Raw genomic sequence first — 25,253 nt, 5'->3', positions numbered from 1 at the left:
TGACCTATTAGAGGTTAATTTTTCTTTTCTTTGTATCATTATTACAATAAATTTTTGGTGAATATTGAGCTCTCATCTTTTGATCATATTTTCCTATGTTATTTTGTTCTTCAAATTATTTTGCTTCCTTGCTTCTCCTTGTAACAGATTATTTTGCTTGCAGAATATCTTCAGGCTCTTGTGGGGTTGTATTTCTCAACTCTCGCATGGTATCAGAGCACAGATCTGCAGCTATTTGTTCTTGTTTTGAGAATTTTTGCATTGGAAGCAGATCTGGGGTTTTAGGATTTTTTTTTGTACTCAGGGATAGACCTTTTTCTGAGCACTTTGGGCCCAAACGGACCTCACCATCGTGCTCAGAAGGCCCAAAAACCCCTATAGTCATATAAAACTTGCCTAGTTTTGACTCCTAAGCATTTGAGGGTAATTTTTCTCCAAAACCAGGTCGTATGGCCCTGACACGCAAATTGAGAAAAAAATTCAAAAAAAATAATATGTTTGCCTTTTTACGGCATGCAGGCCGAATTTTTGATTTTTTTAAAAAAATCATAAAAAAATCAAAAATCAAAAAGGCCATCGAAAAAAAAAGGAGGGTTTCAAAAAAATTTTGGGGGATTTATTTTTGCAGGGTACCGGATCTAACAGTCCGGCTGCCGTACGGCCCCTGTCGAACCAATCAATCCGGGCCCCGTAGGCCCCTACCGGCCCCACCCTCCAGCTCCCGCCGGCCCTCCGGCCACCTGTCGACCCAGTCGCCACCACCTAGATAGCTTTGCCACCACCCGACCACCTCCTTCGCACCCACCACTTCGCCGCTCCTCCCCGGAGCACCGCTGAAGCCCCACCGGAGCGCCGCTCATGCGCCACCTCCTTCTGGCTCCTCCACCGGACTACCACCCTCTTGCCTTTTTGAGGGGGGGTTCATTTTTTGGCCATATCTTGAGCATTCGGAGTCATTTTTTGGAAAACTAATAGGCATCAGAAAGCTAGTTCTGAGTCGGACCTCATGGTGTTGGATTTTTTTCCAACTCTATTGTTTGACTGTACTTTTTTCTAGTCAAAGTCAGGCCTCTTTTCTGCACTTCTAGGGCCGTAGATTGGGCAAACGGACTCTGTTTTTCGAAAATGAATAGGCGTTGGAAAGCTCTCAGCATTCTCTATTCAATTATGTGATCTTTTTTCTTGGAATTTTCATCAGGTAAATGAGATATCAGTTTGAAGTTTTTTCTCTTATGCACTACTTCCTTCTCATTAATATGTACTAGGGTTTGGGTTTATCTATTGTGGGGGAGTGTTTTTTCTCGCTTTCTATTATTTATATTAGAAATCAAGAACACCAAAACTCTCAAAACAAACAAACCCTTCTGCATCTTTTGTCTATTCTGAAAGATCACATAATAAAAAAAAACCAACAAGCAGGTGCAGGTGTAGATTTTTGTTCTCATGGCAGATCCTTCAGTTGAGTTGTTGACTTCACACAACTATCACACCTAGAAGCCCCACATCATGAGGCTTCTCTGGTCATGGGGGTTGTGGTCTTGTTTGGATGAGTTTTAGCATGTATTGCAGCATCCTTATGAGCTTCTTCAGCATAGGAACAAGATGGATGAGGCCATGGGTTTTCTCTCCTTGCATGTCTCTGACAGTCTTCTGTTTCACCTTGATGAGTTGCTCACTCCTTAGGCTATGTGGTTGAAGTTTGAGACTCTCTTCGGGAGGGTCAATGAGATTCAGGCATTGCAGATTGAGGCAGAGTTGGTTTCGTTGTCACCTGATTCCTTTCCCACCATTGAGGATTTTTTGAACAAGTTCAAGACTACCAGATATGTTCTTCAGGGATGTGGCAAGATCAAGACAAACATAAAGTGCATTCACTTGATTCTTTCAAAGCTTCGGGTCATTTTCAGTTTTTTGCCTCTGCTTTCTACTCTACCATGGATGGCTTAGGTGCTCGTTTCAAGATGCCTACCTTTGATGTCTTTTGTGAGCGTTTGTCTCATGAGCAGTCTCATCTTTCTCAGCTGGATATGCTTTAGGGATCCAAGAACAAAGAATTGGTTGCTCAGTCCTCTAAGGAGAAACAAAAGCAGAAACCGAAGCCAAAGAAGTCTTCGGCGGGTAGTGAGCATCCCTCCAATGCTCCTAAGTCTGAGTCTAAACCACCATTTCCTTCCAAAAATGGAAAATCTTCACAATCTGGTGAGTCTTCCTCCAAGACTAAGAAGAAATCAGGAGACACTTGCAGTTTTTTGTGGCAAGGAAGGACATCCAGTTTTTAGGTGTTGGAAACGTTTAGAGGCTTTAGAGGAAGCCATGCAACAACATCACATCTCCTCACCTCAAGCATCTTCTCCTTCCACAGGGAAAGGTCATGCTCTCACTGCTCAAGCTTCGACCTATGGGTCCACATGGATACTAGATTCTGGTGCTTCTCACCATATGACTCACACTCAGCAGTTGGTTACTTCTCTTGCCTCTTGTGGTACTTCACAGATTGCAGTGGGTGACTCAGTTCAGCTTTCAGTCTTGGGTTCAGGTTTTGTCTCATTGGATGGGGGTACTCTGCAAGATGTTCTGGTTGTCCCTGACATCTCGACAAACCTCCTGTCCATTTATCAGATTTGTCACTCTGGCTCTGGTAAGACAGTTGAGTTCTCACCACATGATGTGGTTATTCGGGACATCCATGAGTCTAATTTAGTTGTCACTACTGGGAGTGTTGATACTACATCTCATCTGTATAGATTTGATGGATTTGAGCTCTTTGAGGGTGCAGGTTCCTCTCTTATAGCACATGTAGATTCCGTGAGTAAGCTTTGGCATGAGCGCTTGGGCCATGTCAATTATAGATATCTTTAGCAGATGAGTACACAGGCACTTGTTCTTGGGCTCCCACAGATTTCATGCACTGATAGTGTTTGTCATGGTTGTGTGCTTGGCAAGCATCACAGAGATCCCTTTCCAAAGGGAAGAGCCTCTCGAGCTTTGGCACCCTTGGAGTTGATTCACAGTGATCTCATGTCACTTCCCACTCCTTTTTCTAGGGCCAACTATATACTCAGTTTCATTGATGACTTCTCCAGACGCACATGGGTGTACTTTCTTAAGTACAAGTCTGATGTCTTTGATTCATTTTGAATCTTCAAGACATTTGTTGAGAAGCAGTCAAGTTGTTCTATTCGGCAGATACGTACAGATAATGAGGGGGAGTATGTGAATCAGGCTTTCGGAGATTTTTGCACTGAGCATGGTTTGCAACATCAGTTTAATGTTCCTTACACCCCTCAGCAAAATGGTGTCATTAAATGTAAGGACAAAACTTTACGGGAGATGGTGAATTGTATGATTTAGTCCAGGTCCATGGATTCATCTTTTGGAGCTGAGGTAGTCAATTGTGCCAACTATATTCAGAATCGAATGCCTCACAAGGCTATTCAACATATGACTCCTGAGGAGGCTTGGTCTCATGACAAGCCTGATGTTTCTTTTTTCCAAGTATTTGGTAGTGAGGCATGGGCTTTTATCCCTAATGCACATAGGAAATCCATGGAGCGAAAGAGACAACCTCTCATTTTTGTTGGCTACTATGAGGACGTTAAGGCGTACAGCTTGTTTGATCCTGATTCCAAAGAGGTCTTGTTTCGATGGGATGTTCAGTTTGATGAGCGCCTTCCCACAGTGGATACCCTGACTCCAGTGTCTACTCCTCTGCCTACTCCTCCCACTACATCTCTTATGGATTCTTTTGAGGATGATTATGATGATGATGTTGATGATCCACCATCCTCGCCTCCACCTGCTCCACCTCAGATGCCCAAGTGGGCTCGCCTTACGATTGAGGCGGCAGGTTCTCTGGCCGGTGATCCTTCAGATACTTATCGCACCCGTTCTCACACTGTGGGTTCTATTCTTTTGAGTCATGCCATTTCTGATGATCCTCGAAAGTTTTCAAAGGCTACAAGACACCCTGAGTGGGATTGTGCTATGGAGGAGGAGTATTCTTATTTGATGAGGAATCATACTTGGGATCTTTGTCCTCTTCCTAAGGGCGGGAAGATGGTTAGGTGTCGTTGGTTGTATCACACTAAGTGTGTTGCTGATGGTTCCATTGATAAGTACAAAGCACATCTTGTTGTGAAGGGTTTTTCATAGGTTGAGGGTATTGATTACTCCAAGACATTTGCCCCTGTCGCCAAGATGAACTCCATTCGCTTTGTACTATCTCTTACAGCTTCTCAGGGATGGCCTGTTTTTCAAATGGATGTGAAGAGTGCCTTCTTGCATGGGGACCTACAGGAGTAAATCTACATGGAGCAGCCTCAGGGATTTGTGCAGGATAGTTCTTTGGTTTCTAGACTTCGGCGTCCATTATATGGTCTCAAATAGGCCCCTCGGGCTTGGTATGAGAAGATGGATTCTTTCTTGCTCTCCATTGGTTTCACCCGTAGTTATTCTGATCACACTGTGTATATTCAGCTTCTTGAGGGTGACATCTTGATTCTTGTGCTATATGTTGATGATCTCCTCATCACAAGTAGCTCATCCTCTATGATTTAGCATATTCAGCGAGCCTTGATGGACCAGTTTGAGATGACAGATCTTGGTCTTCTACACTATTTCCTTGGTCTTCAGGTGATTCAGTCTTCTAATGGGATCTACATTTACCAGTAGAAGTATGATCTTGACATGCTTTGGTGCTTCAGCATGCTTGCAAGCCTGCTCCCACTCCATTTCAGTCAAGGGTTGTTTTGATCACTACTTGTCCCACTCCTTTAGTAGATTCTACAATTTATAGACAGTTGGTTGGCAATTTATTGTACCTGACTCACACCCGTCCTGATATTTCCTTTGCGATTGGCCTTGTCTCTCAATTCTCCCATGATCCTCATGAGAGTCATTGGCAAGCAGCCAAACGTATTTTGCGGTACATTCAGGGTTCTAGTTCTCATGGCATTCACTATACATCAGGGGAACCTCACATTGTTGGCTACACTGACTCATATTGGGCTAGTGATGTCACTGATCAGAAGTCTACTTTTGGCTTTGTTTTCTGCCTTGGCTTTGGTCCTATCACATGGTCTTGCAAGAAGTAGACTGCTCATGCATTATCATCTACAGAGGCTGAGTATCGAGTTGTTGTGCTCGCCAGTCAAGAGATCTTATGGCTTCGACAACTGATGACTGGGTTTGGTTTTCCTCCTAATAGTCCTACTGTTCTTTGGTGTGACAATCAGAGTGATATTCATATTTCCCGCAACCTGATATAGCATCAGTGGATGAAGCACATTGAGCTTCACATGCATTTTATCCGTCAATTGATTCAGGATGGTTCTCTCATTCTGGAGTGTATTCCCACTGCCGAGCAGGTTGCAGACATCTTCATGAAACCTTTTGCATCGCCACACTATCTTCAGTTGTGCTCTATGCTTGGGGTGAAGGAAGTTGTCCTTGGGGGGTCTTTATGAGGCCTTCCTTCCTTCTTTTATCTCTTTTTCGAGAGGAGTTTTTTTCCCACTGAGTTTTCTCCTTTTTTCTCTATTTCATAGAGATTTCATTGTATTTGGGTACCTGATTAGTTCTTGTTGTCGGGACCCATCTTTCATGCTTTCAATTGTTGTTCTAGGTTTCAGCTTCTCCCTAAGTCTAGCTTAAGGGGGGGTGTTAGAGTAATTGGGTCTTTACTTGATTAATTAAACAATATTTGTTTAATTATTTAAGTTCCCTATTATCTTTTTACACTTAAGCTAACATTAGGTGCACAAAAATTAATTCTTTTATTAATTATTATGTGCAAGCCTAGGGTTTCCCTTTTTAGGGTTTCTTGACCTATTAGAGGTTATCATTATCACAATACATTTTTGGTGAATATTGAGCTCTCATCTTTTGAGCATATTTTCTTGTGTTTTTTTGTTCTTCATATTATTTTTCTTCATTGCTTTTCCTTGTAACAGATTATTTTGCTTGTAGAAGATCTTCAGGCTCCTATGGGGCTGTATTTTTCAATCCTCATAAATATCACTTGCACACATGCACGAGGATGAGTGGAAGGATGAGTGGAACTAGCAAAAAATAGCTCAACTATTCCTACTCTCCTCCCCAACATGGATCATCTAGAAAAACACATCTAGAATGTGTATCCATGTCCTCTCCCATTCTTCTTCTCATGAATCACCTAGAAAAACACATCTAGAATGTGTATCCATGCTCTCCCCTTTCTTTTCATAAGCTCATAGCTTTGCTATTTATAGTCCATGGATGATGCGTGCTCTCTCTTTTTATGTGATCACTTGTGTTCTTGAGATTGTATTTTCAAGAATGATATTAATGGTTGAGACATTTTGATATTGAGGTCTCTTCGGCTAGTTGACTTGAGGTCTTGTTTTTGGTTTTTAGCTTTTGTGTTGTTTGTCTTTTTTTCTTTTTGTCTTTGTTTTTCTATGTTTGCCTTTTTGTTTTTGTCTTGTTTTGTGTACCCTTGCATGTGTTTGAGTGAGTTAAGATCCTAAGATTAGGGGCTTGGTTCTTGGAAATTAGTGATGTCTTATACTCCTTGTGATTATGCTCCTAATTGCTCCCCTCTTTCATCCTTCCTCTACTTTACCGTGAGTATTTGCATAGGCTTATACTCTCATTAAAGTGGGTGCTAAATGTAGCATCATAAATTATCATTGAGACAATTTACACCTCACATTTGTGCCCCTACTTTAGCGTGTCCTATTCTCATCACCCGTTTAGGTATGTTTTGTGTCTTTTCTCTAGTTCCGATGCCATGTACACCCATTGATGGATTCCTTGGTGGGATACCCCTCTCCTTGAGGCTTCATTTTTGTCCCTTTTGCAGGACCATAATTCCCAATGTCGTGGTCCTAGACCATGGTGCCCAGTGCCCCGGTCCTAGACCATGGTGCCCAATGCCATGATCTCTCTCAATGGGGCCCAATTTTGAATTAGGGCAGGGGTCATATCTCTCCAACGAGAATTCATCTTCATGGCTCCGCATGACCATTGGAGGTCATCCTAATCAAAAATTTACCTAGACATCCCTATATAAATACATTTGATCAACCTAATTTCATCTATCAGTTCTAAGTCTCCATCTACATTCAACCTAAAGCATTCATCATCAAGCATTTTCAGAGTTCTTCAAGGCTACATATTCATCATTCAACCATTGTGTAGAAAAAATACATTATTCATATGCAAGCATGTGTATGTGATTGAGGTTTTATCATGTTCATGCCATTTCATACAACATATGTGATTACATTTAAGGAAGCAAAGCATCATCATCAACAATTGCAGATCTAAGGTATATCTTTCTAGTATTTATTTCAATATTTGCATATATTCATTCAAGGTAAACTCCTAAACTTTGGTTTGACTTAGGCAAACCCCTATTCCCAGCCATTTTCCCCTTTTCACTATGTGTAGATACAAGTACAGAGATGTGTTTCAAAGGATCGACAGTATTCGCAAAGATGAACAAGTTCCCTTTTTTACGGCGGAAAAGTTGAAGGACCATGGAGACCACCACCATGGTCCCGATAATTTAGGTTGAATTTCAACGAGTAGGTCTGAATCATATTATTTTGATCAAATCCAGGTTTGTGGCTCTGTACGATGACTGTAGCTCACTGTTTATTCATAATATTTTCAATAAGTCACTATTTTACCCTAATCTTTTACAATTCAAAAATACAATCCAATTTAAGGGAAAGAAGAGCCCCATTTAGGAGACTTGGAATCTTATCAGAATCTTGGTCTATTAGGCTTAGATCTATCAAATTCCTATCTTTCCCTAATGTTATGGTGATTAAACAAAATTAGTGATTTTATTACATTTTTATGGTGAAACCCTAATTTTCAAGCATTACAATTTGTATGTTGACTATTTGGTTTACTTTGACATACATCCCTTATGGTAGTTTGCATGCAAGTCAAGGTGGGTGTAAATCTAATGGTTAAAATAACATATGCATGTGATAACCCCCTTATGTTTTTACAACCACAATGACTAGGATATCCTTTTATGCATTAAGGAGAGTGCAAAATGTCATATTTTGCATGGAAGTTAGTGAATGGCTCTATTTATCTCCATTTCATCTCCACATATCCCAAGAGTTTAAACTAATACTTCACATCTACCATTCACCACACTAGTTCATATTTGTGTGTGAAATTGACTTTTTAAGTTTTAATTTTTGAATTGAGTATGTTTCCCTTCTTTTCTTTGACTATCACTAGCTAGCTAAAGAATGAATATTTCAAATTGCATGTTATGGAAATGTATTGAATGACTAAATATAATTAATTAGAATCATCTAAAGGATTAATATAGAAATCTAGCATAGATTTTTTTAAATGGCAATAAAGAGAAAAAAGTGTCACATCAACTTTGTAATACCATCCTAAGAGCATATTGCATGGATACTCACCTGATCTTTGATCATTGTTCATCATAATTAAATCAACCAATCCAAGGGCTTGATCAAAGGATAAAAATCATTATCTAGCAAAAATATCCCCAATGGTGTTTACAAACACCACTCCCCCAAATGTAGGTACATCAAACCAAAACAACCAAATTTCAATTACTAGGTTTCAAACAAATTGATTTTATGATCCATGTTCAAGTGCATGCATGAGTTTGTTCTACTTGGATAGATCATTTTGATACTTGCAAAAGTGAACCAAGCAACGGTATAGTCAAATATTGAATTTAGTATAAGTTGTCTAACATGATCTTAGTTTGTGACATCTTAGTGAATTAGCTTATGATATCTATAAAATCTCTTCCTTATCAAAACTAGAGCTAAGTACCAATTTAGTAGTTTATTTTATATTTTAAATTAACTCTAATATTTATATTATGAGAATAAAACCTAAATTATATATATCTAGGTAAATAAAAATAAGTGCATACAATTGAACATAAATTAACCTAGATTATGCTCATCAACTTGATAATTTACAAGAAAATATTTGGAAGATTAAATAAAAGATAAGGCATTTATATTTAAAAATTATGATGAATAAATGTTAATTGTGCACAAATTAATGTAAGCACCTTGGTCTAGAAATTTAATGGTTGCAATCTAATAAACACTTTGAGCATTGTAAAGTCTCTAAAATATTTTGTGATCAAATCCACACTAGTAGGAGATGGATTTTTGTGACTTTGTCACCTTAATTTCTAATATCCAATGACAAGTAAAGACCATAATATTTAAAAATATCTTAGGGGAATTTTTCAAATTGTGTAGATCACATTCTCCTTGATCAACTCAAGCTAGCCTTATGGCCTAAGACAAATATTTGACGATAACATTCTCTAGCATGCAAGTGTCCTTTATGCAAATATCAATATGATCGATTCATATTAGTGCACATAATCAAAATATTCCTAGAATGATTTCTCATTATAGTTGCTTATTTTTTTACAAGATTCTTTGACGCAAATTAAATGCATAATGAATGTTTTCAAATACCAAAACATAATAAAAAGTCACACAAACATGTACCAAGTCGACTCATAATGGCTGGTCGAAAAGGGTGTGAGGGCAATCTAAATTTGGGGTTAATCAAAAGCACCATGGGATGATCTCAAAACGAGGGATCATATATATGTATGTGTGGAGTGGTAGGCATGATACATGGCTAATAATGGTGAAAATATGGGAATGAGTGTAACTAGGGATCTGATAAAATTATATGATAGGGATAAACATAAATGGATTAAACATGGTAAGAGATAAGAATACAAATAGAAAATGTGTCCAACTTGAGGTACATTTGCCATGTCAAAGGCTCACATATCAACTCTATATGATATGATAATGGTGAAATTTGCATATTCATGTCAATTCCCATTTAGTTTTGTGTCATTTTGAAATGACAACTTAATACATTTACATATTGACAAATGGCACAATCTTGTGAGAAGTCTAGCTCTTTCCCCCATGTTAGTCTTTTATTTACACTATCCCTAAAATTTCACTCCACCTTAATTTTGCCAATTTTTTGTCTCAATGGATGAAAGGTTGTTGATCATATCTTTTGAATCATAACTATTAGAAGTAGAACAACGAATACATAACAAGTCAATTGAGTTGACCATACGCCAAGAAATTTGACCTTTAACATTTTAAAATAATGAAATTGAAATTTGATCAACTCTTACCCCTCACCTACAAACTAGACAAACTTGTATTTAAAGGCATTCATTGCACTCATTTCATCAATTGGTAATCATTTGTATGTCATTCAAATTCATGGAGAAAGCATGCTAGAAGCACTTTTGTTGTACTAAAATAAACCTTGATGTGTACATCTATTCTAGGAGTGTGGACGACCCTTGCTTTTTACTATTAGCACAATCATGAAGCTGGTTTTTTCTAAGGGTAGAACATGTCCCTGTATCCTTCAATCCTTCAAAAATAATTTTATGTATCAACTCTTATGGTAGAGAAAATAGACAAAATCACTATTTCAAAAAAAGCAAAAATACGCAATCAGCAAAATCAGATCCACTCTACAAAAGATAAGATCCAAAAACATAAATTTAATCCACCACAATGCAAATATGATATTTTTAAGAGGACAAAATACAATCACAAATTACTAGTTTCCAAAACAAAGCATCCGAAATTCAAAACCATGTCAAAATTATTATTCTTCAAACATAACTTAATACCTTTATTTATCACATTTATTTTTTATATGTTATTTTAAGACTCAAATTTCTTAATATCTATACCAGCAACTCAATTATCTAGATCAATTCGCATGCTTATTATCTATAATAATCTTCCTTTATAAGGTGGAGATGGGTTTCATTTGGGGGAGTTTGTGAGACGGCTCCTTCTCTATGTTGCAGATCTTATTTTGATTGCAATTGATCGTAAATTTGGCTCAGAGATTGCAAGAGCACTTCTATGCCCTTGAACATTTTTGTAGTGTACTGGGGATGCAAGTCAATATTAGCAAGTCTAAAATCATTATTTTCTCTAACAAAAGCAAGCAAAGTCATCATAAGTTCCACTTTGAAGGCAATCTCTCGAAGAAGTTAAAGAGTACAAATATAACAAGAAGCTAATTTGCGAGGGTTGCTGCAGAAAAGAGAGAACTTTAGGAGGATGAAAAGCATTATATGCTCTTCGAAATAATGTTAAAACACTGGACTTTTGAGATTGGAAAACTATCCAAGTTCTTTTTGGTCTTCTAGTGCTCCCAATTGTGCTATATGGGTGTGAACTGTGGGCTAGCAGTAACAATACTTCTATATCAAAGTGGAAAACAATTGAGAAAATACATAAGTGTTTGATCACAAGCAAGTTTAAAATTAAAATTTAGTTAACTACGATATTTTGTTGAGTTATGTTGGAGCAATCCCTATTGAAGCATCTGCTACAAATGTCTCATAGAATATTTTAAAAGGATTAAAAAAAAGGAAGCAAGTAGATGGCAAAAGGTGGTTTTTGATGACAGTTTCAGCAAAAGAAAAAATACATGAATGAGATAAAACAATAGATAGATGAGTAAATGGAATATATAATTAAATGGATGCCCCATAGACAACAAAGAGATAAATGCTTTTGTTATAGATAAATTTAGTAAGCATACCTGGAGTAAAGTGCTAGGGAGAAAAAAAGAATTTATTTTGAGTTCAATCCATATGTGATCTTTTTCAAGAAGTGTACATGAAGGCTTGTATCTTGTGGAAAGCCAGAAATATTATTGCTCAATTAAAAACCAACTCTCATCAACTTTAATGTAAAATAGGATGGAGGAAAAGGTCGAAAGAAAGGGTGTATATTTATTGCACTTCCAGGGCCGCTGAATCTGAAACACTGCTTCATTTTGAAGTGTGATGCTTACGGAGACATCAGAAGCAATTATGTTAATGTCTTGATAGCTGATTCTTGGAGTAGCTTTCACTAAGGGGGTTGTTGAGAAATTGGGGGAGCTCATCATCATCTTGTATAGAAAAAGAACTGAACTGCAAATGTTGAAAATGGCAAGGCTGACTATCCCACATGTTATTTGATATTTAGCCTCGTAGACATTAAAAGTTCTTCAAATAGCTAAATTATGGCCACAATATATATTTTTTATCATCAGACTCAAGCAGAGACACCGCAATTAATGAGGTCTTCTTGTATTTAAGCATTTGTCAACCCAAACAATCTCAACACGCTGCCCTATACATGGCATTACAACATATAACTTGAAGTCCTAACATTTCCCACCATCGCACAATGTAATTACACAGAAAATCCTATATCAAAAAATCAAAGCAATAAATGAAAAAAACATTACCTAAAAATATGTTGATGCCCTAAAAATGTAATTCCTCCTTTAAAGTGTCATCAATTAGCAAAACTTTCCACATATGGTCATGTTGCACCTGTTGATCATTGGAGACTCCTCATTAGGTAATCAAGAAGGAACATTGCAATTAATGAAGGCTTCCCATATTTACCATATTTCTCAACCAGGGCATTCTCAACACACTGCCTTGGACATGACACACTACCATGGCATAAACGCCTTGCTTCCCCACCATGGGTGCATGTAAAAAAACAACCCTTCTGCACTCAAAAATCTCCACAAAAAAAAATGATAAATGAAAATATACTACGCCCCAAATATAATGTATTTCCTCTTATTACTGTCTTGTCAATTACCAAAACTTTCGCAAATGGTTATGTTAAAATTGTGCCCTAATTCAGTAATCAAATTTGTAACATTTAATTATTTGTTAGCATTTAATAAACCATAATCAAGTAAATCCAAAATGAAACAAGAGAGCAAGAGACAAACACAAATACCCTGGGAAAACCTCCAAGGAGGAAAAACCCAGCACTAAAGACCCACAGGTCACATTATGTATTCAATCTTAATTACACAAATACAATACTTAGCTTGATTCTCCAGATCTGATCCCTTTTAGTATATCAGATCTGCACTTCTAAATACACCAAGTCTGCACCAAAATGCCTTATATCCTCTTGGACAAGTTCGCACAATCCTCTTCTATATTTTGCACCTTTAGTTGCAGAGCTAGTTCGCTGATTGCATGAGAGATGAAGTGGTTGAATAGTGTTTGCAATTTAACTTTATTTATATGAGTCTTTAACCCATATAACCCAAGTCAGCCTTAATCCTTTTTGGCGCCAATTTGTTTTATTGAGGCATGGTGCATTTAGTGTGGCATGGAGGTATGGGGTCGGATTTGGCTTGGGAGCACGTTACCCCTTTAAGATAGGACCCAGTCCTATATGGGTTCGGATGTTGCCTTAAGGCAATCCGAACCCATCTTACCTAGTTATAAACAGCACTCCCTCTTAACTAGGGAAGAAGAGAATACATAATCTGAACCTTTAGAATTCCATCTAGCACACAAGCATAGAATTACATCTTCCACCTAGCACACGAGCATAGGATGGTTCTAGCACACAAGCATAGAAAGTGTAATACACAAGTGGGTCTTTACATAATTACAATTTTCCATCTAGCACACAAGCATAGATTGGATACTTTTCATTCTTGCACACAAGCAAAGAATGATCAAAGCGCTGCAAATAGAGTCACTGAGATTGGAGCTCCCTTTCAATCAAGGTTTCATTTTCCACGATACCAAGTTTGTCTCTGAAGTATTTGAACTTCACTCTAGATAAGGGTTTGGTAAGGATATCTGCAACCTGTTCATTTGTGTTAATGTACTTTAGTTGAATGGCGCCTCTTTGCACCATATCCCGAATGAAGTGATAGTGCGTTTCCACATGTTTGGATCGGTCATGGAACACAGGATTTACTGACATCTTTATACAACTTTGATTATCACAATGAATGGTGGTAGGACCACTAGCTTGACCAAATAATCCAACAAGGAGTTTGCAAAGCCACATTGCTTCTCTGGATGCAACAAATGCTGCAATGTACTCAGCTTCTGCAGTGCTTAATGCTACCGAAGATTGCTTTTTACATGCCCAAGAGATCACTGCAGAGCCCAAATTGAAACAAATACTCGAAGTGTTTTTCCTGTCCTTGACACTTCCTGCCCAATCTGAATCTGAATAGCCTTCCAAGAAGATTGAGGTATTAAGTGAATACTTCAGCCCATAACCAATAGTGCCACGCAGGAATCTTAGAATGTGCTTGGCAGCAACCAGGTGAACAAGTCTAGGCAAGCTCATGAACTGACTGAGGGCATTCACAGCATAACAGATATCTGGCCTAGTATTGACTAGATACATCGAGGATCCAATCAACTGCCTGTACTCAGATGTATCTGCAAAATCAGAGTTAGCTGCAGAAACACTTAACTTCTTTAAGTTAGATTCTATAGGAGTATACATGGGTTTACAATCCATCATTTCAAATCTTTTCAGAATATCAATAGTATATTTTCCCTAACTTAGAACAATTTCATTGGATTTTTGCCATACTTCTAACCCTAGGAAGTAATGCATTAGTCCTAAATCCTTCATTTCAAATTCTGAGGCTAATTATTTCTTACATCTTATGATTAATTTATTTTTACTAGTGAGAAATAAATCATCTACATACAAAACCAAAATAAGCATATCATCATTATAAATCTTCAAGTAGATGTTAGCATCAGCATTATTCTTACAAAATCCTAAGCTTAGTTAGTACTTATCAATTCTTTCATACCAAGCACGAGGAACCTGTTTGAGCCCATATAAGGCTTTCTTCAACCTACAAACATGAGAATCTCTTTTATGGATTACATAACATTATGGTTGCTCAATATAGACTTCCTCCTCAACGACACCATTGAGGAAGGTTGTCTTAACGTCCATTTGATGCAGCTCCCAACCTTTGGCTACAGCAATAGCTATTATAGATCTAATAGAAGTATATCTAGCAACAGGAGCAAAAGTTTCTTCATAATCTATTCCTTCCTTTTGAGAAAAACCACGAGCTACAAACCTAGCTTTATATTTTTCAATACTACCATCAACATTATGCTTAATTTTAAACAACCATTTAGAAGAAACAACAGACTTACCTTTGGGTCTGGGTACGATGTCCCAGACATCATTCTTGATGATAGACCCATACTCTTCATCCATGGCTGATTTCCAAGCATGATGGGACATAGCCTCTTCGACATTGTGAGGTCCAGACTCAATGATATTACACATCACAAAAATGTAGTTGGCGTGATTTTGGAGTCTCTTGCTATCTCTAAAGGTTCCTCTAGGAGTAGCAAATCCTTCAACATCTTGAATCGTGTTTCTAACCCAAAGTGGTCTCTTCTTGCAGACCACAATATCCTGAAGTATATCGGTAGAGTCCATGGGTTCTGCTGGGTCATCCTAAACTTCCTGATCCGGAAGGTCAGTGGACTCCTTCTGTATCTCGGGGTTAGCATCAACTTTTGAATCTTGATTTTCAATCACCATATCATTATTATCAGATAATGAGCCTTTAGATCTTTTGAAAGCAATATCTTCTTCAAAAGTTACGTCTCTACTTACCTCAACATACCTTTGACCTGAAATGTAGATCCCGAAGGCTTTAGAAGATTCACTATATCCCACTAAGATGCCTTTCTTCCAGAGGGATCCAACTTGGTTCGATTTTTTTTAGGCAAATGAACATACACCGAGCTCTCGAATATCCTTAGGTGGCTGATGTCAGGTTTGATTCTTGTAAAGGCTTCTTCAGGAGTTACATCCTTTAGAGCATGATGAGGACATCTATTCTAAATGTAAACTGTTGTTTTGGATGCTTCTGCCCATAGAAAAGGTTGCAGGTCTTGATCATGAATCATGGCTCTTACAACTTCAACAATGGTCTTGTTCTTTCTTTCAGCAACTCCATTTTGCTGAGGATTGTAGGGAACACAGAACTCCCTCTTAATTCCTGTCTTAACACAAAAATCATAGAAACTACCTGAGGTGTACTCACCTCCATTGTCAGACCTTAAACATTTAATTCAATTTCCTGTAGTGTTTTCAACTAAGGCTTTGAATTCTTTAAATCTGTTTAGAACTTCTTCAGACTCTTTAGATTTAAGAAAGTAAATCCATGTTTTCCTAGAGAAATCATCTATGAAGATAACATAATAAAGGAAGCCGATAGGAGATGCTACAAACATAGGACCACATAAATCTGAATGAATAAGTTCTAACTTTTCTTTAGCCCTACTATCACTTTTATGAAAAGGGTTCTTTACATTCTTACCCATTGCACAACCTTTACAAGCATCATCATGAGATAAACTAAGTTTAGGCATACCTTTAACCATTTTACCGAGAGTGGGAAGAGCTTGAAAGTGTAGATATCCAAGTCTTATATGCCATAGCTCGCATGATTTAGGGGCCTCATGGATGGGAGCTTGAATTGGATTAGTTGCAAACTTATATAAACTATCACATCTATTTCCAATAACACGAGCAGTTTTGAAATTAGATATCTTAGACCAAGCAAGTACTTTCCCTTCAAAAAATGCTATTTGCAAACCCTTATCTTCTAAGGCAGAAATGGAAATAAGATTTCTTTTAATACCAGGTACAAAAAGGATATCACGAAGTTGTAAGGAAATACCAGAATCTAGTTTTAAAGAGGTAGTACCAAAACCTTTTACCGAGTATCGAGCATCATCACCGATTACCACATGAAGGTTGGTATCTTTTTCAATCAGATCTGATAGATGCTCACGAAAACCTGAGATGTGTCTAGAGGCACCACTGTCAATTATCCAAGTATTATTGTCCGTAGGAACATTGCTTGATAGAGCAAAGATAAGAAGATAATCTTCACTTTGTTCAGCAACTTCATTTAAATTGACTTCCCTTTCCTTGGGATCATTCTGACAATCTCTGGCATAGTGGCCATACTTATCACATCTGAAGCAACGAATGTGAGAGGAATCTCTTGACTTCTTCCTTGGATCATAGGAGGAGGATCTAAAATCTTTGCTTCTCTTTTCTTTCTTACAATGTCCACCTTTCCTAGATTTAGCTAAGAGAATATGATTATCATCTTTGTGAGAGTTCTTGAGTTTTCCTCTTACCTCAATTCGAGATTCTTCTTCAATGCAATCAGATTAAAGACGCTCAAAGTTGGGACAATCAACTCTTCCACCAGTGCTACGAATGAATGGTTCTCATTCATCAGGTAGACCATTTAATGCAATCATAACAAGATCTTTATCCGAAATTTGGCAATCAAAAGTACTTAGCTTGTCTTTTAGTTCATTGATCTTCATGAAGTAGGCCATGATTGAGTCTTCTTCTTTCATTTTCATGTGAAGAAGTTGTTGCCTTAGAGCAAGAGCCCTGTTGAGGTTGTTGACTTCATACATCCTTTCCAAGTGTCTGATCATTTCCCTGGCAGACGCAAATTTCGATATGACAGTGACAAGATGATTCTTGATGGATTCAATTATGATCTTCCTAGCCTTGAGGGAGTCTTTCTTGAACTGCTTCAGCTCTTCAACATCTTCTGGAGGGGACAACCTTTCTTCTTCTACGAATTTCAACAGATCATTCTCTTCAAGGATCAATAGAATACAGACTTTCCAAGCAGCAAAATCAAGGGCTCCATCAAATCTATCTTCAGCCCCAACCTGACATTTTAATGTGAAAACAAACAACTACTATATGCAACAAATGATTTACTAAAATCTGAAGTTAGTGACACCTTAGCTCTGATACCATGTTAAATTGTGCCCTAGTTCAGTAATCAAATTTGTAATTTAATTATTTGTTAGCATTTAATAAACCATAATCAAGTAAATCCAAAAATGAAACAAGAAAGCAAGAGACAAACACAAATACCCTGAGAAAACCTCCAAGGAGGAAAAACCCAGCACTAAAGACCCACAAGTCACATTATGTATTCAATCTTAATTACACAAATAAAATACTTAGCTTGATTCTCCAGATCTGATCCCTTTTAATATATCAGATCTGCACTTCTAAATACACCAAGTCTGCACCAAAATGCCTTATATCCTCTTGGACAAGTTCGCACAATCCTCTTCTATATTTTGCACCTTTAGTTGCAGAGCTAGTTCGCTGATTGCATGAGAGGTGAAGTGGTTGAATTGTGTTTGCAATTTAACTTTATTTATATGAGTCTTTAACCCATATAACCCAAATCGGCCTTAATCTTTTTTGACACCAATTTGTTTTATTGAGGCGTGGTGCATTTAGTGTGGCGTGGAGGTATGGGGCCGGACTTGGCTTGGGAGCACGTTACCCCTTTAAGATAGGACCTAGTCCTATATGGGTTCGGATGTTGCCTTAAGGTTATGCCACACCAGTTGATCATTTGATACTCCTTTACAAATAATTAGGTGATGGCATCAAAATATGGTTCGATCATTAAATACTAGGGAAGGAACATTGCAATTAATGAAGGCTTCTTATATTTACCATATTCTCAACCCAGACAATCTCAACAGTTTGTCTTATACATGATACGCCACCATGAATTAAAAAGTCCTTTCCCACCATGGTACAGTGTAAATACTACCCTTCTGCCCAAAAAAGTCCCACATTAAAAACACGCCTGAAGCATATATGAAAAACAACATGTGAAGTAAAAACATGTTGACACCCATAAATGATTTATTTTCTATTTATACCATCTTCTCAAATATCAAAATTTCCATTTATGATTATGCTAGACCAGTTGGCCCTTTGTCCAGCCAGTTACAACCTCGAGCGCTCAAGCACTGAGGTCAAAAGTAACATGTTGCATTGAAACAAAATTGTGTCAGCCCTTCATAACTCGGATGGTTTTCTGCCCAATTATCCTGAAACCTTTTGTTAAGGACATAATCACCCCATTGAAGGGGAATGAGATTGAACGCAAAATTAGTTTGCCGCGTGCAATACATTGATCTGAAAGGTTAATACACCTTGCGTTGAGGATTTGGCATCCATATTACATTCTACTCCGAAGAAGAAGGAGGCAATAAAATAACATACAAATAAGCACCCTAGTCGATCTCCCCTTCCTCCACAAGACCATTACCAGCAGCACAATCGGAAATAGTTTCTTCTTCCTCATCTGATTTAATGAATAGACCAAGCTGCTCTAAAGGATTTCTTCCCTGTAAGGGAAAAGTCACCAAACCATCTACAGAACTAACAGTACTGATTTCATCTCCACAGCTTGGAATGTGGTCACCAGGAACATAGCTCAGCCTTTCAAGATCCTTCAGAATTTGATTATTTTCTTCAATTTCCACTGTCTTTTCCATCTGCCATTAGAATTTTTTTACAGATACAGCACCAAATCAGTGACAGTCAATAAGAATTATTCCCAAGCCATTACAACACATCAAAAAAGATGTAATCAAATGTTGTACTTTTTGCAAGGCTAAGCGAGCAGCCTCTCGTTCCATCTCTCTCTTTTGTTTTGCAGTGGCTGCAGCCTCTGCTTCTGCGGCCTTAGATTCAGCTTGAATTCTTGCTTTTTCTGACAAGTAAAACTGTGCACCATTATTTATAAAAATAAAGTAGCCAAATGTTATAACCAATCAACTAAGCCCAAAATCTCTAGAACTTTCCAGATTCACTAACCTTCTCTTTGAGATTTTTCTAATTCTTCCTTCTCGCGTCGTAGCTTCTCTGGATCTCCGCTGTTATGCTGCACACAAATGCAAGAAATAAATGGCAGATCCACTCACCAAGAATTAACAGCACTTTTTTGAAAAAGTAACAATTCAACCATCAGCTTTATTTCAGGCAAATTACTTGCCCGATAATAATTTCCTACCGAATTAAAGGAAATGACCAAACACTCACCTGTTTGAGTGTCTTCTCCTGAGCTTTTAAAATTGTGTCAGCAAAGCGACTCTTCAACATGGCAGCCCGGAGTAGTTTGTCTGGGGAGACCTGTCTCCAACGTGGAGCGCTCTCCCCTAACAAGTGATGATACTGAAAAGGTAAGGCGCCATATGGTGGAAAGAAAAACATAAAATCCTACTGAACGTTATCATGATCTTCTATGGAGAAATAACCTTCTTGCTGGGCAGCATCTATAACAGAAACTGCAGCTTTTGGATAAACACTGTCTTCATCCAAAACACTGACAGCACCTGCAGAAACAAATAGGAATATTACATATTTCAGATAGCGTGAGAGACATACTATGCCACAACAAAAAAACATTTGAAAACATACTTTTCACACCAGTAGTCTCAGGATCAGATTGGACCATCTGCTTGTTACCAGTAGTGAAATCCACACTTTCCTGGAGGTAGAATATTCACTTTCATTCAATATATATGCAAATCAGAAAGTTCGTAGATACTTCACATTCCAAAAAACATCAAAAGCATTATGTCAATTTCTACATCAAACAAGAAACTAAGAAATATGAGCAACCATTTATGTTTAGAACCAGCAATACAATCCATCTGTAACACTAATTGCACTAAAACACTTCGAATCCCCACCTCAGGATGTGCATCTGCATAATGCACTTCATCTGTAGCTAAGTCACTTCCTGATGAGCTTTCTGAATCAGAATCTGCAATCCCAAGTTTGAATGGAAAATAAGAAACAGAGATGTAATGGAATTATCAAAGCCAAACATCATTATATAACCCTGCAATGTCCCACCACTAGAAGAAGATCCAGAATCGCTGCTTGAGCTGCTGCTGGAACTGCTCGATTTGATGCTGGCAGCTGTCACCTCCTCACTGTCAACCTTAGGGAAGTTTATAGCTTGCATGTCATCCCCACCAACATGAACATATTCACCGCGAGCACCACCATCTGTACATAACCAAATGATTATGTGACCAAAAGAACTAAACTGCAAATACTGATTGAAAGAATAGGAAAGAAAAACTCCAACTTTCTATGTCAAACCTTGTTGAGCTATCTTTGGAGATTTGCAGCCAGACCCCACTGCAGCTCCAGAATCTGCATGCTGCAACGAAATAGTAACATGTCGGTTCAAAAAGTATATGAACGACAAGAAAGCCAAATGTTCTTATCAGAAATTGCTTAAAAAGGCAGTCATATCTGTGCTAGCAAAACATACCAACTTGACAGGCTCTGAAACTTGTGAAAATTTTGCACCTTGTCCTCTGTCTCTCAGGCAATTGCTCACAAGAATCTGAAGCTCCCATAAGTTATTGTCATTAAATGAATCAATATCCACCTCAACTTCATCTTCACACTGGGTAAGTCCTGTATGCTTCTTTAAGAAGTTATACACTCGTTCAGGCATGTTAGCAGATAACGCTTCAAGATCCTTGCTAAGCTTTGCTTTCTCAATAAATGACATTGGGGGTCTGCATATTTCAGCCTTGGGTTTCTGCTCAAATGGAACGGTCGAAGCAGGGACACAATTTACATCAGAAGATACCTTTGATTTATTTTCTATTTCTGATATCTTGGTTTTACCCAGTTGTTTTTTGGTTGGAATGAGCTGCACACCCTGGGTTATTTTTTTATAAACTTCTTCACCAGCTAACCTGGTCTCAACAACACTCCAATTTCTCTCAAATAGTTTTTTCAATGTAACCGCCATCTGATGAACATCATTAGTAGGAGGATTGTATTTCATTGCATTGGCCAAAGTCAGCCTCACATCAGATGCAAAGTCAATTGGACTCAAATAGCGCCTCATTTCTAGCTTAGTCTTTATTGTTCCCAAATCCATGGGTTCAGTAATAATCTTAAAGTAGTCTGGGATTTTCAACTTAACTGGATTAACAGGCGCATTAAAAACCCAACCAAACCTATGTGACATGAGCTTGTTCAGAATATCAGCACACTGCTGCATCTGCTCAGTGTAGGTTTCAATTTGAACTAGTTCCACTCTCTGTCTTTTTCTATTTCTCGATTCAAATCCTTCCAAAAGGCCTCGCTTAACACTTCCTTTAGAATTTGGTTTCTCTGCTGAAGGAATCTTACTATTAGAAGATACATTTTTAGAATTAAGATAATGTTGATTCACTATGGAATTTCTCTTTTCTTTTGCAAAAGTTTGAACAACACCCTGACTTCCTAAACAATTATCTACTTGATATGATCCTGAGGCTTGAACTGCACAGGGTCCAGTGCCTCCTTTAACAGGATTACTTTCTGAGCATCTGCCTTCCAACCTTGAAATGTGGCCATCACTTACAATTGGAACACTGCCTGATGAAGTAACCTGAAATTCTTTGCTTTCAATCTTTTGTCTGGTGGATCTTGTTTGGTCAAGTTCCAATTTCAACCGATTCCGCAGCTCTATTTTTTCACTCCTAGACATCTGAGAGATTGGAAAGACATGTACAGGTATACCAAGTGCATCTGTTTTATTACCAGCACAGCTTAAATTTACAGACTTCCTCTTATTAGTACTTGAATCTTCGGAAGCCATCTCAGATTCAAATCTGCCAGACACTACAAAACTTTCCAATTTCCCACAAGGGTAATTTTGATTTCTATGCATGTTGAATCCAGAACCCCTTACCAGTACCTTGCGAGATTTCTTCATAACGGTATCCCTGCTCAAGCAATTTGTGGTTACTAACAGTTGACAACGGCAAGAGCAGAGACACTATATAGAAAACATTCATTAAAGCATATCAATATCAAGTACCTGACAAAAGGTGGATCAATCATCAGTTAAGTAAATTTTCTTCTGCTGACAAAATGTCTCAACCTGGAAAAAATGAGCCACGATAAGAGATTTGATTTAAATATAATTTCTAGCATACCGTTTACAATTTGATGATGATATGCAGCTAGTTTCAACAAATACTAAGTTGCAAATAAGCTCGAGAACATAAATACAATGCTAACCATGACATTGAGCTGACAGCCTACGATTAACATCTAAAGACACATATTTATCATTGCTGAAGTGCCAATTTAAATTGTTCATTGACACTCGCAGCGTATATTATAAAGTACATTTTATATCAAACAGTCTTAGAACAGCAATAGCTGTCCTACTTAAAGCTATGACTATGCCGTTAAAGATGACCAATAAGCTGATTTCACATTTGTATCTAGGGCAATGCTCTGATATGTTAGCAAAAGATCAAACAGCAATTCTCCCAATAGCAAGAGCAATTCCCCTTAAAGCTATGAAAAACTGATACTGATGATTGCCATAGTAACTGCATTTGTTTATGTTAAGTAGAGCTCTCATTTGTTAGAGATGTACTCTAATAATTAAACATCATTATAATAGCGCATTAGAACATCAATGTTAACTTCGCTTCAACTTTGATTCTACAATTAAGGTATCGTATTGTAAATTCTATCCCATTCACATCCTGCAACTGCGGATAGAATGGTGAGGAAGATATAAATGAAATTAACAGCCAAGCATCTATTTAGAGAAAACTAGTGCAAATAAAGGCAGCTTTAAATGCAGGACTCTCCTTCTGCATGTGAGAAATATGATCTTCGGAAGTCAGTCCGCCTCCTAGACACGTTACACAGTACGAAGTGAGGTAAGGTGTTCAATGTATACCATATTCATGATTACCCTCTACCATATATAATGACTATGACCACGATAGCATGCCAAAACCCTGGCACATGTTCAACCTGAACACAAAGACATGCCAAAAACCTGGCACTTGTTCAATCTGAACACGATGGCATACCAAAAACCTCGCCACAAGCTCTATATAACATCTCTTAATCCATGGTCGAAAGTACCATGGCTTCATTTTAATTATTAACTTCGTTGACACGGAAACAGAGCTGAGGCAAGGCGAATATCCGCGCAAGGAGATCATCTACACCAGAAGCTTGAGATGGGCGTTGCTTACCACGATGCAAGGTGTGGCCAAGGCATGTGTGGAGGCACGTATTAAATTTGAATTCTCGTAAACCGTAAGGAATAAGTTAGAATAGAATATAATTATACTTATGTAAAGTAGATGCAGTGCCCTGCTGCTTTGCAAGGATTTTATTAGTGATGTTATTCATATCGATTGCGAGAGGCCCTGATTTTGGGTTTCATTAACAGGTGTCGTTAAATTAGCATCCAAGCTTTACAAGTAGCCAAACAAAGTCCTGAAATCGACTTCACAATAACGCGCTTCAGCTAGGGTTGTTATTTGTTTTCTTTTATTTCATCTAGGGTTGTTGTGTTTTCTGATATTTCATATAGGGCTATGTCTGTCATATGATGAGGGAGTATCAAATAACTAGGGCTTTGACATTTGCAGGATGAATTAGGAACATACGCATGCATGTTCAAACTTGATATAGGAGCACAAGTAGAAATGAGATAGTCGTGTCCATGCTTACGGCCCAAATCGTATCATTGCAGAAGAAATATGAGGAATTGGATAGGAGAGGGAAAGGCCACAAGAAAGCTAAATATACCACCTATTTACTGAGCTTACCAGGTCTCCCAAGGACGCAATGGATCGCTCCTCCTCCAAGCGATAGCGCAAATTATTGAACAAAGCAAAGAGGAATGAATAAATAATTTGGAGAGCTCCGTGTATATATATAGGCAATCTGAGGTCCAATACGACGGCAATTCGGGGCGTTAGCGAACTAATACCTACATGCCCGCCCGCATCTTCTAGATTTATTATAGTAAGGGTGAAAAGTACAGATCTCGATTTGATTTATGTATCTAAGGGTTTGAATATGATGTGTACCTTTATTTTCCCTATTTTAGGTTATTTTCTATGCATGTGGATTTCAATCGGATTCATATTTATATAGCTGTGATTTTATTTCTAAAAATTTTAAATCAAAATTAATTATAGGTTCAAGTCATTTTTTTAATTAATTGTTATTAATTTATTTGAATATAAAATAGTTAAATTCATTCATTAGGGTCTTATATAAAGAACCAAACTCTAAGTCATTATGATTATCTAGAATTCATCAAAGAATTGTCTTGTGATATCACACTTTAGCATTACATCAACATCTACATCAGTAAGAACAAATTAAAAAAATACACAATTGCTTGAGGTGCCTTCAAACCACTTCAATGCTCCAATGATTTGATTAAGACATTACGAGGGGAACAAGTCACCTCCTACACCTAGCACAACAATCTCTATTATTTTGAAGATCTCAATTATCTAGGTTGAATGTGTAGAAGGATTCATATCTATAACTATGCAAATGACCCAATAAACTAGTAGCAATCATCTAATAGAGTTCCACGTATGAATATAGTAGCATTTATCACAACATATTCAACACAAAACATTGATCTAAGTACTTTTTCTTATTTAATTTCCATATGTATTTATGAACATTCTTAACAAGATT

General features: G+C 37.7%; 1 protein-coding gene across 2 annotated transcripts; it reads right to left on the bottom strand.

Moving 5' to 3' along the window:
- Positions 1 to 18,593: 18,593 nt before the first annotated feature.
- On the bottom strand, positions 18,594 to 24,543 carry LOC131076829 (transcription factor GTE9). 2 transcript variants are annotated; one of them, XM_058014159.2, is made up of 12 exons: positions 24,362 to 24,539; positions 22,594 to 22,656; positions 21,043 to 22,498; positions 20,868 to 20,928; positions 20,616 to 20,771; positions 20,450 to 20,523; positions 20,175 to 20,244; positions 20,012 to 20,089; positions 19,797 to 19,912; positions 19,572 to 19,638; positions 19,358 to 19,467; positions 18,594 to 19,249 (listed from the first exon to the last, which is right to left on the bottom strand). In XM_058014159.2, exons 2-12 carry the CDS (start codon positions 22,614 to 22,616, stop codon positions 18,986 to 18,988), a joined length of 2,475 nt encoding a protein of 824 aa, XP_057870142.2. In that variant the 5' UTR covers positions 22,617 to 22,656; positions 24,362 to 24,539; the 3' UTR covers positions 18,594 to 18,985. The 2 variants fall into 2 exon arrangements, 1 of the variants encoding a protein (XP_057870142.2); XR_009113490.2 differs by having other exon boundaries at positions 19,112 to 19,249; positions 19,358 to 19,480; positions 24,362 to 24,543.
- Between the last annotated feature and the right edge of the window lie 710 nt (positions 24,544 to 25,253).

Source organism: Cryptomeria japonica, chromosome 9 (assembly GCF_030272615.1).
Source record: "Cryptomeria japonica chromosome 9, Sugi_1.0, whole genome shotgun sequence".
Classification (NCBI taxonomy): Eukaryota; Viridiplantae; Streptophyta; class Pinopsida; order Cupressales; family Cupressaceae; genus Cryptomeria; species Cryptomeria japonica.
This window is presented reverse-complemented; position numbering and strand designations above follow the sequence as displayed.

Excerpts from the sequence above, each read along its gene's own strand:
- LOC131076829 (XM_058014159.2), bottom strand. The coding sequence starts at position 22,616 with ATGATTGATCCACCTTTTGTCAG. Across the intron at positions 22,499-22,593 it reads ATTGATCCACCTTTTGTCAG|GGATACCGTTATGAAGAAAT; the intron begins GTACTTGATATT and ends TTGCTTGAGCAG. Across the intron at positions 19,639-19,796 it reads AGGAGAAGACACTCAAACAG|CATAACAGCGGAGATCCAGA; the intron begins GTGAGTGTTTGG and ends ATTTGTGTGCAG.